The sequence below is a fragment of the Bacillus rossius genome, chromosome 13 (assembly GCF_032445375.1).
Source record: "Bacillus rossius redtenbacheri isolate Brsri chromosome 13, Brsri_v3, whole genome shotgun sequence".
Taxonomy (NCBI): domain Eukaryota; kingdom Metazoa; phylum Arthropoda; class Insecta; order Phasmatodea; family Bacillidae; genus Bacillus; species Bacillus rossius.
The window spans coordinates 19459355-19476859 of NC_086340.1; the positions used below are offsets into that span (position 1 = coordinate 19459355).

The 17505-nt window shown below is 41.5% G+C and overlaps 1 protein-coding gene across 2 annotated transcripts in view; it reads right to left on the bottom strand.

Annotated features, from left to right (window-relative positions):
- LOC134538320 (uncharacterized) overlaps positions 1-17505 on the bottom strand; it is a 145506-nt gene that overhangs the window by 9400 nt on the left and 118601 nt on the right. The window contains exons 4-9 of one of the 2 annotated variants that reach the window (XM_063379533.1): positions 14841-16196; positions 11908-12492; positions 11241-11295; positions 8987-9178; positions 4010-4179; positions 2628-2888 (exon numbers count right to left, since the gene is read on the bottom strand). In XM_063379533.1, the coding sequence (XP_063235603.1) occupies positions 2628-2888; positions 4010-4179; positions 8987-9178; positions 11241-11295; positions 11908-12492; positions 14841-16196 (2619 nt within the window). Of the gene's footprint in view, positions 1-2627; positions 2889-4009; positions 4195-8986; positions 9179-11240; positions 11296-11907; positions 12493-14840; positions 16197-17505 lie in introns of both variants that reach the window. The other variant, XM_063379532.1, reaches the window with a different exon arrangement.

Sequence of the window (17505 nt, forward strand, 5' to 3'; positions counted from 1 at the left end):
ACATTACATTGTTACTATTATTATCATTACAATGTTACTATTATTATCATTACATTACATACAAGACATTCTATTTGGATAATTTATTTCTATTCGCCTAATATATTTACATCCCATATCCCCCCCAAAATTTACTTAGCAGAGAGGCCCTTGCACTGTACCCTCAGTGATGAGCTTTTACAGAGTACTGCTAGGCAACACACTACATGAAACAACTGAAATCACGAAATTAACCAGAATTCTTATCAAAACCTAATCAAAATCACAAAAATATAATCTTTTGATGTATTAAATTCCTTAATCTGATTTATTCAGTATGACGTTCGTACCTAAACATATGGATAAAACGGATGGTAAAAAATTAAATATAACCTTACTTTATTCATTGCCAATAAATTTTTATCATTCAGAATAAACAACTGAAATCACAAAATTAACCAGAATTTTAACAAAACCTAATCAAAATCACAAAAATATAATCTTTTGATGTATTAAATTCCTTAATCTGATTTATTCAATATGACGTTCGTACCTAAACGTATGGATAAAGTGGATGGTAAAAAATTAAATATAACCTTACTTTTATTCATTGCCAATAAATTTTTATTATTCAGAATTGTTCTGTCCTCGACATGAATGTAAAAATCCAATAGGTTAACTAAATTACACTAGTTTGGTTAATAAATAATAAGAAACATTATGTCATATATATGTATTGAATAATATTAAATAATTCTCATAGATTAACAGAATGTTTAATAATAATAATGATAATAATTAATAAAAAAAAACACAGTAATCTCGTGTTTTACAAATGTAACTGACCAAAAAATAGAGCCATAAAATCTAGTCTCTACTAATGATGGATACACACAGTGCCCACCTAATGTGCAGTAAAATACTTTTGCGCTTAACACTGAACTGTCAGTAAAGCTGCCGAAAATGTATGTTGTGGTGGACACAGCTAGCGAACGGTCAAGATTAAAAAATCTCTACAGCACTTAGAAAGGACATAACTACACTAGTTTTCACCAAGGGCAAGAATTCAACTTGCTGACCCCCTCTCCCCTTCCTACCTTTTTTTTCAAACCAACCAAACCAAAACTTTTCCTGACCACACCTCATATCGCCACCACATATTAATTCCACTATCCCAAATATTTTTCATTCAACTTAGATGGTAAACAAATAGATTTATTTGCAGTCATTGCATTTTTAATACATCGCAAGTTGGATAGTATGTATGCAAAAAATACCATTTTTTAAATATTTTATGATATATACATGTATGTATCTTTCAAAACAAATAATTCATTATTTCTGGCCTGCAACATTTTCTGTGTTGACACTACGATATTCAAGTAAATATCTATAGTAAAAATGACCTACTCTACCAGTTGAGGCCTCCCCCCCCCAAATTCGGCGTCTGGGGCAAAAGCCCCGTCTGCCCCCCTCTAGATACGTCTCTGGCACTTAGTCAGACATGGAGAGAGGGACCATCGTGATTTTGGTTTCCCATGGTTTGCGGAAATTAGCCCAGGGCAAATGGTTTCTCACCATAGGCTGTGGTCAAGTCCTTTCTCCAGTTTCCCTAAACTGCGATGTTGAGTGTATCAGTCTCTCCTGGCATCACAGTGGACCAGACGCTAAGCCAAGTTGCAATGAGGACGGGGTGGGGGGTGTGAAATTTGTCTGTCCACATGCAGTACGTGTCAAAATTTCATTAGCAGTGTACAGTAGCGTCTTGTTTACCAGACCTTCGCGAGCCAACATTTCATATAAAAAAAAACTCATAAATCTGTAATTAGAATCAAAAATTTGCAAGCGTAAAAAAGTCTATTTTTCCAGTTACTGTAGTTTTTTTTTTAAACACTATTATTAGGTTTGTAGTTTGTAAAATTATAAGTTTTTCTGTTGTTTAATAGCATTTTTCTTAACATGTCCCGATTATCTGACATGTTTTATTATCCCACGCTTTCAGCCTATTTTTGTTGGACAAGTAATACACTACTGTTTTTAAATTGTGTGCTCTGCATTACTACTTTCTGAATAATAATTAAAACAAGAAAGTGTATCTGATGGAGTAACATTTGTAAACAAACGTACACGGAATTGTTTACATCAGATGATTTTGACAGGTCTGGGGGTAAATCGTACGCCATTGCTGTAGTCATGCGCAGAATACAATAAACTGTCAACATCCATTGTAAGTCTGTTATGTTATCGCTAGCTCTGGTGCCATGGGGTCCATAACCTAGTGATGGGAGAGCCTTGTGTTTGGAAACAAATGATTTTCCCAGATATTTTAATTAATTTTTTCAGTGCAAGTACTAGGAATGGTTCACCAGGTATTTGTAGATGCCCTGTAATAATATAATTATTTCAATTGGAATTTATACCGTCAGGAAAGAGCGTAGGTACCGCAGAATTTCATTTCGAGGGAAAAGGGTGGGTGGGATAGAACCACTTTGCCCGCTGTTAAATTTCAAATTATTTTCTTTTGTTAATATCCCACCTTTTGTTAGTGGGAATGATAGATTTCTTTAAGATTTTTTTGGGATTTCTGGGGGAATATATTCCTTTCACCCTCCTACCCCCTGCATTCGCAGCCAAAGATATCCACTCACGTCTTCGCTGCCACAGAAGCTGTAAGGGGAGTATATGTCCGACTCGGTCTCGCTGCCGCAGTAGGGCAGCGAAGTGGAGCGCACAAAGTTCCCCCGGAACTTGAGGTACTCCGGTGACATTTCCATGCACCCGTCCGAGCGCCGAGCGTTCACGTAGCGCGTCGTCTTCAAGTGCTGAGTAGACTCCGTGTTGGAGTCGCATTCCGGGGAGCTCGAACGTGCGGGTGGAGACACAGACTCGTACACGTTCTCGCCTTCATCCTGGAATAACATCGGTTGATAATACAATGTTAAAAAAAAAGAGGTGAATAGGGGTGCGTGGCTGCTACATTAGTTAAAAGTAAAACTTCACACTTCAAAAAAAAAAATTTTAAATGATAAAAAATACCTGCAAATAATCTTGCAGTTGTTTGACCCTCTACTTTATATTGGTTATTAACCCCTCCCCCTCAGCCCTCAAGCAGATACACTCCAAGTGTTGCATTTTCGTTACACTGATTAGTCATTGCTAGGGACAAGATTACATGGTGAATTGCAATAAAACCAAAATAACACTGAAAATCATGTCACATCACCGCATAACACCAAAATGCAATCAAATGCACCATAACAGCACCGAAATGCAAGTTATATCATGTAATTAAGTAGCGTTTAACCAAATCATAATTCATAATCATAAAAAAGGTATCTCTTAACGTTTGAAATTCAAGGAAAGTCGTTAAATCCAGAAAAGAAAATAAAAAAACTGTACCAAAGTGCATGGAGCAGAAGAATTAATTTCATCTGTTTTGATTGTGCGCTTCTTGTTGTATCATTTTCAACCATAAATGCTTGCTAGTTTATTTTTAATTGTTCTGAATGTATCTGTTTTAGAACAATTTGTCAATTTATTATTGAAAAGTATGTTATCGTAAAAATAGAGCATATAAATTTCACCCCTATTTTGGTAGAGTAAGGATTATAGGGGCATGCATATTTCGCGAAAAGATTCCGAGACTAGCTGAAAGTTAAAACACTGTAGCATCGTCTGTGTTTCGTGACTGGGCGAGTTTCTTTCAGGCACAAGTCGATTGTTAAACCACCAATCACAGCTATTAAATGTGGAAGCAAACGTGTCCTGAGTGGTTCGGTCGGACAAGGCAACGACTTCTCTCGCAGACGGCGGCCAATCACAAGGAAGAAACCGCTAGTGCGAGTATACCTTGTTGCAGTCTAGCAGGCGTTCCAGATTTATTCGCGAAAAATGCCTGACCCTAATTATAACTTTTATAAAAATTAAAATAAAAATTACACTTTTTTAATAACAAAATTGGACAAAGATGAAACCACGAAATGTTGTGCTGGAAGGGAGTTCCACCGGGCCAGAGCGGTCGCGAGCTCACCAGCAGGTCGGAGCGGGGCGTCGCCTTGTCCTGGACCTCGACCGACTCGTAGCCGCTGTCCTCCGTGGAGCCGGAGCTGGGCGCCGGGCGCTTGGGGCCGTCGGCGCCGGCGTCCCGGATGCTGGCGGAGCGCTGCGGCTTGCTGGGCGCCAGCCCCAGGCGCACCTCCCCTGCGACACAGCCGGCTGGTCAAGAGTCAGAGGCGCCGCGCTTCACACACCGACTTTCCCCTTCGTCCGAACAGGGTTCACACGCCTCCTTCAACTTCCATTGAAAAAAAATCGGTTGTCTGTAAAGTCGGTTTACGGATGATAGTTTAACGTGACGTAATGACAAAACATCGATGAAATGATTGCATACTTTTATGAATAAAATTGAATCATTTTTATTGAATTATCACTATTTTGTATGGATGCAAAGGAGGAGTGAAATGAAATCTACAATTTAATTGATAAATCTACTTTTATTTGCACTCATTAATTCAAATATGTTTATTACTTTAACGAACCGATTATTATTTTAACTATTATACATGTTTGCTGTTTAACTTCTTCCAATCTGTGTTATTCTGTTAAGGATGGGACGATGATAGGAAAAGTAGGAAACGAATGGGAGTGTTTCAAGTTTAATGTGCCTCGAAAAAGTCAAATCAATGGTTGTTCCAATCGAGTGGAAAGAGAAATAGATGCGGCGCAAGCGTACAATGAGCGTAACGGGACAATATGCATAACCGGACAATGTGTATAACGGGACACTTTTTCGTGCGTGCAGCCGGCGTTCATAGATTTATTAGACGTTGTCACGTCAAAAAAGTCCTTAATTTTGATTTTTATTGCCTGAGGGCTCGTGAATTGATCCTACAAAACTCATTAACAAACACGTCATTCAAATCACATTCAAATCACAAACACATTGTGTTGTGTGCATTCTTTGTAATTTTTCGTTTTGCACTCTGGCAGCTAAAGCAGTGTTTCGCTTTTTCACTTTGTTAGTGTCGATGACACTGCTTAGTTTCTAGCATACTCTTTGTGCCTGCTTTTCTTTGGGTAGTGGTTAAGACTAGAAATTTCATTAATTTAATTTTCCGACAGTAATAACGTTTTGACTTTATGAGCACTAGTTAACTATGAGTAAAAAAATAATTATATTGATATTCATGTATCGCTCATGACATTTAAATCCTAAAATGGACTCCTTAAAATCTCCTTAATTTTTATTTATGTAAAATATGTACGCACCATCTTAAATGAGTCTGGCAATGGAGAACACTGAAATACCATAATTTACTGAACACACGCCATTGTTGGTTAGCGGGGGTTATTCTAAAACATTAGGTCCAGATTTCTGGAATACCAGGGAAAAGTCAGGGAAGTTGGAATTGGTAAGGGAAAGTCAGGGAATTTACTTAATATCCTGGAAAAGTCATTGAAATTACCCAGTGATAGTAATTTGAGGGGAAATGTCATGTTCTAGTCTGCCATCACCCATAGTCATATAATGTGAATAAACCAATATTAATTGCTTGTCAAATGCTACAGAGAACGCAGTGGAAGGAATTTAGCACAGATGAACAAGTAAATGCAGAAAAACAACACGACAGGCGAACAGCCAAACAGATAATGAATTCGACAGTTTCCTGGGGCCCTATTCTTGACGCTGCTGGAAGAATTCCGCTAGCGGAATTACTTGATTCCACCAGAGATTTGCTAAACCCTATTCTTGAACACTCGCTAGCGGAATTATGTATCGGAATTACGTCACAAACTACAGGAATTATTCCGCCACCTCGTGAGCTGGCGGAATCACAATTCCGGTAGAGATTTAAACGTTGTTTGTTATTTTAAACCATGATTTGTCCAAAATGGAGTCTCTGGTATGGTTCTGAAATTTTTTTTAATCGTTTGTATGTTTGGTTAGTTTAGGTTAGCTACATTTAAATCTCGTTTAATAATGCGTGTGTTTATATACTTATATTATAATACTTCATTTAAAACCAGAAATAACTTATTCGTCTCATTATGTTATGTGATTATTCAGATAAAAATACTCCATGTGATGCTTTCAACCTTCAAAATTCGTGTGTGCGTGGCGAGAAAACTTTTGTAACAATTTAACTAATATTTAATGTTTTAAGTATTACATTTTTGTTTGTGTGATTTGCAATGGCAGGTATTTAAATATTACGTTACGAAAGTTATATTTACCATCTTCCATTAAGTACTTAATATTGTACCTACTTAGCATAAAAAACATTGAAATTTTTGCTGTGTATAAATTTTTGGCTTATTTGACGTGTATTGTGATAAATACAATACCGGTAACGTAGTTTCCATATTACGTAATTCGTTTTTGACACCAAATATTGCAATCGTGTGTCATGTTTTGATGGAACAAAACTATAGTGGTAGTTAGATTATGCACATGTATTCGTTAAAAGTACATCCATCCCGGAATAATTGAAAAGTACTCGAAATGAGTCCATTTATATATGAATTTCCCACAGTGATAAGTGATTGTGAAAATAAAGGTTATCCTATTTACCCTTCCCTATCTTGCAAACAGAGCCAACATTCATACCACGCAAATAATATGATTGAAAACAACACACACCGATGAAAACCCACACAAGTAGTATTAAATAAATGATGGAAGAAGATATAGTTGAAAGATTATGTTGATAAATTCATAAGATTGTTTTCAAGAAGCCCCTACACCAAACAATTACAAACTTTGGTAAAAGTTCCGTTTTGCTTATCCAGGTGTATCTAGATATACCTTTGATTCTAATGGCATAATCCTGTACACCTGATCCTGTGTTCTATGATGCTTATCTTTCTTATCAGTTGGAATAACTTCAGATTTCGCGCTGTCGCACGAAATGCGTCGGCGCTACGCGCCTGCCCACTGCTAAAAAAAATAAGCATTATGTACCACAGGATCAGGTGTACAGGATCATGCCAACAGGATCACAGGTTAACTTGGATACGCAATACGGAACTTTTACCCATTTCCCCCCGCACCATGAGATAATTGCCAGATGATGTTCATAAAATGTTATAATTTTGTATTGACTTGCAGTTATAAAAATCTTAATGTACACATTGACAATTGTTTGCTGAATCAAGAAACACCGCATAAAATTTATTTTTACCTCAAATTTTACACTAACATAAAAAGTTGCGGCAAAGTAAGCAGAAACAAACTAAGAAACGATTACTTTTAAGTGATAAGAATTTTAAATTCTATCAAGTAAGCAGAAACAATAAACTAAAAAACGAGTACTTTTAAGGGATAAGAATTGTAAATTTTAATAAAATTCTTGCCACAAACTATCAGCACGTTTCTTGGTAAATTCAGGATTAAATTTTCCTCTGGACAAAGAATCATTTTTTTCCATGAATGATAGCAAAATTTCCCGTTGTTCGGCCGTAACTTTACAGCTCATTTCAATTTGATAAGTAGATCTTCAACCTACACCCTTACACCAACACGAGGATATTTGCAAAGAGTAAACAAAACAAAACATTCAGTATTCATCCACTTCCACGGGAAATTTACCTTTCCTCATTGTGATTGGCCTTCTACCAGTGACGTCAACAGTTAAAGCAACGTTGCCACACTTCCGTAAAGACTTTTCGTTGACCCGACAATGTTGATTCCGGTAGCTACTACAGCAATTTCAAGAATTGGTTTTTTACTCTCTACCGGAATGAAACTCGCGGATTAATCCGGTAGCGGAATTATTCCGGTAGCGTCAAGAATCGGCCCCCTGGACTCCCACACACACTGTCTGCAAAGTGCATATAATCCCAAGCCAGACTAGTTTTAAAGACTGTCGGAGCTGGGCCTACTGACAACTCTCACTACTGTGCTGTCAGTGATGATGTGAGCTGGTACTTCTGAAGAGAGAGAGAGAGAACTTTTGGGTGGGTTGCAGAGAGAGAACTTTCGGTTTCGGATGAGTTGCAAATGGCTTTGACTGGCTTTAGCTTGAGTGGGTTTTCTTCATTGTTTGATTTGTTGTTCTGTGAACTCAAAGCATTATTTAATAATAATAATAATAATAATAATAATAATAATAATAATAATAATAATAATAATTCAAGGTGTTCCGTGGATTTCAGTTGTACTGTAATAGAAGTTTAATGTTTTTTTTAAAAAACATTAAAAAATTTTTACTTGCTTACAAATAATCTAATGTATTATTGTGAACCTGCTGGTCACATGATTACTCATCTTCAAAAATGTATTTTTGTGCATGGAACAGAAGTCTAATGAGATGGAAATATGTAACCACAGTGCTGCCATCTGTGGTGGATGGCGAAAAAACTAAATTCACAAGTACAAAAAGAAAATTCATAGTGTTAACTGTTTAGTTAATTTTAACAAGATGAGAAATATTTTAATCAAATTCCTTGTCGAAAATCAGGTCCAAAACAGGGGTTTTGAATTTTTTCAAGACTTTTTTGCTTTTATGGGAGCTGTTTCAATATACTCTGCTTTGCTCTGCAAATTGAATAATTTGACAGTTGACACAGTTGCTCCGGCAGCAAATTCTAGCGACGGGTGCGAAAACTACATGTGATCCTCTTCAGGAAATGCAGTTGAAAAACACAATTTGCGTATATATTTTTTTTTATGATGCTCGGCATTATTTCAAAAGATTTCACGTTGAATTTTGTGACAAGAGTTTCGGTATCATAAGTTTATTTGCAACGTGAGAACACATGAATTTGCTTGTTACCGAGATTGGATGTTTACATATTCACTGACGAGCATTGAAAGAATCGCTCACTTTTTTTTTTCCTGTTGAAACCATACTGATGTTCCATAGTCCGTCACAATGCTGCGGTCTCGAAAGTGTTGGATTAAAGAATTTTTATTGCATAAAAGTTTTTTCTAGAAAATAGTTACAGATGTGCATGGAAACCGGCCGAAACCAAATGCAGAATCCACCGGAGTGCAAGTAACGCTCACCCAGATTGGCGTACACTGTGCTGGTCGGCGGGGCGGGGGCGGGGGGCTGGTGGGCAGACAGCCTCTGCTTGTGCAGGATCTCGGCGGACTTGGGCGGCGGCGGGCGGATGGGCCTGCTCACCAGGTCCACGGTCCTCCCCCACGCGTCCAGGACGTGGTTCCTCGGGGGTGGCGGTGGCTTGCTGGGGCGCGCTGGAACGGGAACCAGGGCGTGGGCACACCACAGGCTTTGAGCACATATACTGTATAGAAGTCGCGAGTGGATAGGATTTACTCTACGTTTTTCAGGAGCGTATGATGAGCAGCTTGGGAACTTCACCGCTGCAGTACGCTGCCGTAACGCCCTGTATCGTCTCGGGTTGTTATTTACACGCACCACTGTCGCCCGCTGTCATTCCCCCGCACCCCCCACCGATCATTCACTGCAGCTCAAGGTCGTTCAACAGGAAGGGGGAAGGGGTGTTTGAAGAGTTTGACACTTGTCCGCTAGGGACCACCACAAGTCGATGCCCTAGAGATGGTGGCGATTGCAGTGGTGAATTAACCAACTACCTCAAAACCGTATTAGAAATTTTAACCTGGGCTGGCGACTTCTATACAGTATATATATTCAAAGCCACAGGAGCAGACAGCCAGCTTTTATAGTAGCTCAATGCCTAATCAAACCTTGGGGAAAAAAAAATAAAGCATCATTTTATTCGGTTTAACTTTATAGAAACCTCAAATAATCGTAAGTTTTAACTATGAGAAACATAATTTTTTATAATATTTTATCACGTGTTGAATCTTGGCAAAATGATCAGACGTGCTGGCGGTAAGATTGGGAAATTTATATGAATATGCATGAATTTGATATGTAGATATGTACTCTGTGTGTTGATATGTACTTAGAAGATTAGACAACGTTGATATCCTTCTCTTCGATCTCCCATTGTTAAATAAGATGACATTTTTTTTTACAAAGCCCTGTAAATAAAATCCCTAGAGTCCTCTTTCAGGTATTACCGACATTTTGACCACTGCATGATAGGACATGTCCAGTCCTGTATTTTTAGGGAACAGATTTCTGTGACCTACCTGTCGCCGATCTGTTGCCCAAATTCCGCTCATGCGCAGAGCTCACTTCATCGTTGATTTTGCCCAGATGGCGGACCTGCGCCTGGCGCCATGAACTTGTATCTACTCATTTTCGTAAATATCAGGGGACATACCAAACGTATTGGTGTGCCAAATGAAACTTTGCGGTAGCGAAACTATCTTGGAAAATTTTGTAAACTTTAATGGTCAAAACAAGAAATTAAGGCAACCTAAAAATTAATTGAGAAAATTAGAATAACACCGTTATAATTCGTGCGACAGTGCTGCTATTTCTAGGATAGTTACCGTAACAATTGTATTGATGGTTGCGAAACGTCTGCTAGAATGCTTTGGAACCTATTTATAGCCTCGCGCAGGGTACCGTTTACTAAAAACGTTGCCAATTTGTTTCGCTACTGGGATTCGGTTTTGACATGTTCTGGGATACGGCCTGCGGAGTTAGGTCACTGTCGTGAGTCCCAACAAGACAGTGCTTATTCGCTTCCTTACCAGAACGTCTTGGAATACCATTCCTTAGAGTATGAATAACATACCTCATTTATTATGTTTTTCATGTTTGTGATCTTGTAACACAGTGAAGATAGAATAGCATGGAGTGTCCACTCTCCTTTAGTACTTTTTTTTACTCTATGATGGGAATGGCAGGTCTGGAACTGAGGTAGTATGTGCCGCGGTAAGATATTGCACTCACATTTGGAGGGCTGATGTCAGACCATTTTAATTTAGGTTTAAATGGTTTTGAAAGACACTCCAGGCAAATCCTTATAACAGGCCTGCTGCTGGTAAGACATTACACTCAAATTAAAAAAAAAATAGGCCGTAGTTCATTTATAGTATAGCGCCTGCTTATAGCATTAAAAATTACATAAACACCACAAAGCTGATTCGATCAATTACCTAAATAACTGTAAGTGATTGTATAACTTACAACAAATGATGCTGTACATGCATCTAGTTAGAATTACACAGTAGAATGCCTTTATTTTTACATCCCCGATTTACACTTTTCAGTTGCGTCAAGTAATTTTAATGTTATACAAATTCCCCTACATTTCCCATGAAACTCTCACACACATACAGGTATTTGACAATGGAAATGATCTAATAACAACTCTTAGTACTAAAAACAATTAGATATAAAACACTGAAAACTTACCAGCAGAAAGAAGATTCGTGTTACTGCCAGATGATGGCCTGAAAACTTCAGGGTCCTGAAACAACAATGGATACAGAAACTATTAAGTGTCAGCGACACAATCTATGTTTGTAAGGTTGACACTCTGCCCCCCCCCCCCCCCCCCCAAAAAAAAAACACACACTTTAGTAGTACAAATTAATACCCGCAAACTTCATCTTTCAACTGGCATGACACGTGAGTTCTGCAGTGTCTCATGTGCTTTTAGTACAAATGGCTAGAGGCCTTGAATACTTCACACACAAAGCAAAATGTACACATGTACATGCATACAGGCATTATTTTACTTCAAATTATTTTTTACAAAGTTGTAAACGATAACGATCATGATTTAATAAATATAATAATAAAATCTTATGAAGTGTTACCTACGTTATTTCAGTAAACTTGTTCAAGTATTTAAGAGATGTCAAGGCTTTGGAGGTTGAGTGACGTTGCAGCGAAGATGCCTGCCGCGATGCAGAGCGAAATGCCGTTTAACGTAACCACTGCGGATGCGACTCAGCCACTCATCGGACGATGGCCGCTGAAGCCCGCGATCTACTTTATTTCAAGTATCGCTGGAATTAATTAGTGCAGAATAAAAGTTTGCTAAGTTTCTTGCCAAGAAGAGCCTAGTTGTCCTCACCCTGTGGTCGCTGGAGCTGGAGCTGGTGGAGCCACTGTCCTCGCTGGTCCTCTTGACGCCCACCACCTCCACCTCGAGGCCGTTCAGGTTGAGCGGGTGGATGATCTCGAGGCGGGGCCGGCCCGGTTCCTCGGTCCTCTGAGCGTCCCCGGCGGTGTCCCCCGGGCGGAGGACGCCCTTGCCGCCGCCCAGCCGCAAGAACTTGCGCAGGGAGAAGCGGGGCTTGCCGCGGGACTTCTTGGCCTCTGGCCCGGCGGCTCCCAGGCTCTCGGCCGACGCGGACAGCGGGGACCGCCGGGTCGCCGGGGGCTCCGCCCCCCGCGGGGACCGGCCGACGACGGCGGCGTCGTCGTCTCGCGTCTCGGGGCTGCGCGACGCGGCACGCTCCCGCTTGCCGCCTTGCGCCTGGCTCTTGGCGGGGAGCTTGTGCACCACGAACACCGGGGCGTGCTCCTCGGTGGGCGTCGGCGGGGGCTTGGGGGCCTGCCTCTTCAGCGGGGTGCGGCTCTCCGACACCGGGCTCTCCAGCGGCGGCGGCTCGCAGCTCTCCTTCTGAGCTTGGCACAGGCTCACAGATATGTTCTGCTGCAAAAACAAACAGTCACAGTCACAACATCCATTTCTTTATGATTTTACCTATATGTTTTATGTGTTATGGTTCTTTAACCTTTGTTAGTGTTTTGTCTGTTTTGTTATCATCACTGCTAGTGTGTGGTACTCTTGCTCCCGTTTGCTGGCCATCTGTAGATGTTTTCCTCCTATGGTACCGACGGAGGTGGGAGTCCATACACTGGTAGTGATAACTGTGTTCCTGTTATTGCATGTAGTGCCCACCACTAAAGTCTACGACTGTTGGTGGGAATGTGATAAATAAAAATATATATATATATATATATATAAAAAATCTGCTTCACTGGAAGTAGCTTTTAGTTAACTTCTGTTAATGACAATTTCAATACCTACAAATGCACCATTCTGAAATGGTTTCATCTGCCAGCATTGTAAACATATTCATTTGGTTGACGGCGTTCGTAAACTAACATCATGTGATGGTTTACAAGAGACAGTAGTAACATGGGTACCACTGGTACTAGAGTGAAAGGTCTTAAATCCAGCATCTATTGTTCTGCACATTTTGTAATCGAGTACCAATCGAGCTGTTTACGTTCAGAATATTTCGGGTGGATTCCAGCTGACATTACTGCGCTGCCGGTGTTTTGTTTAGTTTGCTCAGAGTTTATCATTACTGTCTGTTTTTCATTATAGTAAGTGTTTCTTGTTTTCAGGAGGGTGGCATTTAAAATTTCACATTTGGTATTTCCGTTAAAACTATATTGACGTTCGATAATCCAGTCATATCATTAATCTGTTGTGGCCGTGGCTCCAAACATGCCCGTAATAATTATTAACTATGCAAAAATGCCAAAGCACAAGAAACGCAAGAAGCAAAATGTTCAGAAATCACATTTAAGAGTACTTGTTTATAAACTATGCAAGACACATCAGCGCAATACAAGTATTGTTCAACTTCCAACTTTCTTGTGTTTTAATTTGCATTTTAGAATGCTACATTTAAATAAAAGTTTTCCTTAATTTTTCAAGATGCAGACGTTTTGTGCATTGTAACTCACAATGTTATTTAATTATATACATCATTTTACAATCAAACTTTCACACAGTGATAGAAAATAACTTTTTAAAACAAATTTATTGACAATGTCTTTTGTTTTCATTATAAATATGAATCATCAAAATAAGTCCGGGCTAAAAATATGTTTTCCACTGTTTTACATTTTTAAGTTATAGGATGGGTGATATCTTGCGACTTGCGTGCTTTATAAATGACCTAGACATTCTTGCTTGTTGGTGGCGTGTTGCGCTGTTGTGTCATGGCATTCCTACCGTAGTTTATAAACACAGCCTTAAGACCTTTTGAAACTGTTAAATTAGAGACGAGTTAGGCCGGGCACACACAGAATGAGGCACAAAATTTTTTCTGATAGCAGTTGACTTCCATGTAATGATGTGAAAGCAACGCATACAAAATCAGACGCGGCACTTCGCTACAAAACTTCCGCGATCAGACACGAGGTGACAACATCCAATGACTGCTGATGGCTGCAGTGATCTGAGCATGCACGAGTATAAAAAAAAATTTATCAACTAAGGCATGCCGTAGAGTGCATACCTTTATTTACTCTATGGTAGTGTGTTTATAGCATAGTTGAATACCGTTTTCGGTTGTTACTTTAATTTGAGTAAATATTCACTCGTAAAGTATTTTATCCGATTTTTTTCCTCATTACAGAGCTGAATTGATTAGTATGTGTAGTACAAGAAATACCTAATTTTAAATTATATATATTTTTGAAGGCATATCACAACAATTTGATTTTTAAAAAAATATAGCAAATGGACATAGATAAAGGGAAAAAAAGGGGGGAGGGGAGGGAACTAAGAGGCTTGCTTGCGCTTGCGAAAGCGTAACTATGAAATGGGTTTGATAAATGTAAATAAATATATTTATATGTTTTATGGAAAACTTTATATTTTAAAAGTATTGTTTGATGCTCACAGACAGGCAGACGGAGCTGTAAAGTATTTTTACGGATTTTTTTTTTCTCATTATGGAGGTGAATACGCGAAATAACTATTTTAAACTATCCATCTTTTAAAGGCATATCATGACAACAATTTTATTTAAAAAAAAAAAATTGGACGTGGGCTTAGATCAAGGGAAAGGGTGGTAGAGGACTAAGAGACTTGCTTGTGTTTGCGAAAGCGTGACAGTGAAATGGGTTTGATAAATTGTAAACATAAAAATATGAAAAATTTCTCTGTTTTAAAAGTTATATGTTTGTTTCATGCTTGCTTACAGACCAAAGCACCGGCAGGTACGAAACCCCCCACAGACAGACGGAGCTGCGGCTCACCAGGTGTGCGGGAGTCCGGCCGGCGGCCTGCAGCACCTTGCTGGGCTTGGCGGGCACCCGCGGCTTGCCGGCGCCGTGCAGGAACGAGGGCTGCGGGTCGGCGAGGGGCGGCGGGGAGCGCGGCAGGGCGGGCGGCTCCGCCGAGTCCTCTGGGTCGGCGCTGCCGTCCGGCTCCCCGGCCAGCTCGCGGCTGTGCTGCCCCGCGTCGAACATGGCGGAGTCGTCGGCCGTCCGCTCGCCCTCCACCACCACCGCCGCCGGCTTGGCGATCACGCGGGCGAAGCCGCCGCCGGTCACCTTGGGCTCGCACCCGTCAGACCCGCCGTCATCCGCGCCCTCCGTGTTCTTCAGCGCGCCGTGCAACACGCTTTTGTTCGGGAACACGACAGACGGCGGTTTCTTCTGGACGTCTTTCGGCGCCGGCTCGGGTCTCGCACCCGGATCTCCGGGACCGGGATTCGTCGGCGCCGGCGCGTCTCCGGCCGGAGTTTCGACGACGGGCGCGCTTTTTAACTTCGCGTCCTCCGGTCCGGCAGCTTCCTCGGTCTCGCTCTTCCTCTCGGGGGGCGGTGATCTGCGCGCGGGCTCCTCAGATTTGGCGCGCAGGTCCGACTTGCCGTTGAAGGCCGCGGCCCGGACCACGGGCAGCCGGGACTTGCTCAGCGGGATCCTGCTCGCCTTTCCCTCGCTCGGGTCGGCCTCCCCCGGCGACGGGGCGACGAGGGGCGACGTGTCTGGCTTGGTCTTGGCCGCCTGTTCCGACTGGACCTCGCACCCGGCAGCAGTTGCGTCAGAGGAGTTCCCGTTGGTTTCGTCCGTCGTTGGACAGTCGGGCGCGCTCTCGGCCGCGCCGTCGTTGTCGCTGCTCGCCGGAGGGTTGCTGTTGTCGTTGTTGTTGTTGTTGTTGCTCCTGGGCGTCTCCGGGAGACCCGGCGCCTCGTCGCGCAGCAGCCTGCTGAAGTGGCTCCGCCTGCCGGCGGCCAGCGAGGCGTCGCAGCCGCCGCCGAAGGGCGTGATGGAGACCTGCAGCGTCTGGCGCCGGCCCTCCGAGTCTGTGAGCGGCTTGCCGAGCATGGCGCGGCCGGGGCGCGCGCGCGCCTCGCCCAGCAGGTTGGCGGCCACCGTGTTGAAGTCCGTGTTGTCGCGGGTCAGCCTCTGCAGCGCCTCGTCGGCCTCGTCGTCCGAGGAGGAGGCGGCGCCGCTGCCGTCTGCGTCGTCCGCAGGCCCGTAGCCGTCCTCGCCGTCCGAGGAGAAGTCCTCGCCGCCGTAGCCGATCACCTCGGACTCCTCGGCGGGGAAGCGCACCGTCGACCCCTTGGCCTTCCTGGGCAGCTGCTGCGCATCCTTCAGGATGCCCTGCGGGAACACCAGCATGGCCGGTCAGTGGCGTACAGGCCTGCGTCAGCACCTCTCTTGGGTCCGCCACAAACATCAGCGGTTCAAGAACATTGATGGAAATACAAGAAATCATCCATAAGTTATATTTTTTTAAATATAATTTAGCAAGAGGTTTATTCAACAACATTATAGACGTCTTATGGTCAAACATCTCACACATTTTTTTTTTTTTTAAAAGCTTCTTACAGATTCAAAACGGGACAGTTTAAAAAGTTTTCCAGCGAAACTGCACTTATTCTCAAGGAGCGTTCACACGGGAAAACACTCCTTTAGTAATTTTGAAAGTTCTATGTTCAATTATTCTAATACCGTTTGCAATATAAAGCTTCCGTGGTAATTATTTTTTGTGTTGAAATGGCTCAGGAATTAGCGTTGGCTACTTTTTCAAGCCAACACCTTGTAAACTGGTGTGATTATCATTATAGTTGTAGTCACCCGCGTGAAGTAATAAGTTATTTCCTCGCGGCGCTTACAGACTAGAGCCTGCTAGTAAATGTGTGGTTGCAACATGGTAGGCCTATATAAGTTCTGGGAGATACGATTTTTTGCCTTGACATACCAAAAATTAGGATAAATCATCAAAATAAGAATTATAGCAAAAAAATTAAGGGGGGGGGGGAAATCCAAATTCGTTGATTTTGTCCAGATGGCGGACCCGCCATTAACTCGTGAATATAGTCATTTTTTTGTGATAATCAGGGGACGTACCGAGAGCGTGTCGGAGTGCCAAATGAAACTTTACGGTAGCTTTAATGGGCCATAACAAGAAATAATCCCAGTTTAAAAAGTACTTGAGAAAATTAGAAAGACTGTTCTATTTTTGTACGTCGGGGAGGCGATTCAAAAAACGAAATAACAAAATCGGGGGGATACAGTTTGATGTTGCAGCTACATATCTATCATCTCCATGCAAAATTTAATTACACCACTGGACAGCTAAAGGATCAAAGAATTCGTTACGCTAAGTGAGGACTGTGACACATCGCGCGCGCGGTGGAGGGGGAAGCGCCGCCATTTTGAGGTAATTTCGCTGCGTTTCGAGATTTACATTTAGTATAACTTTTCACTCGGAGAAGCTACGACGTTCGTTTGAGTTTAAATCGTCAACTCTCGTCCAAATTTAATGATTGCATATATAACACATTGGTTTAAAATAGTTACAGTGAATATATGGTGTTAAAATATAGAAAAAAATATAAAAATATTTAATGTCGGCCTATACGCGTCAAAAAGTCAAATCCAAATACAGAGATAGTATACAGTTGGA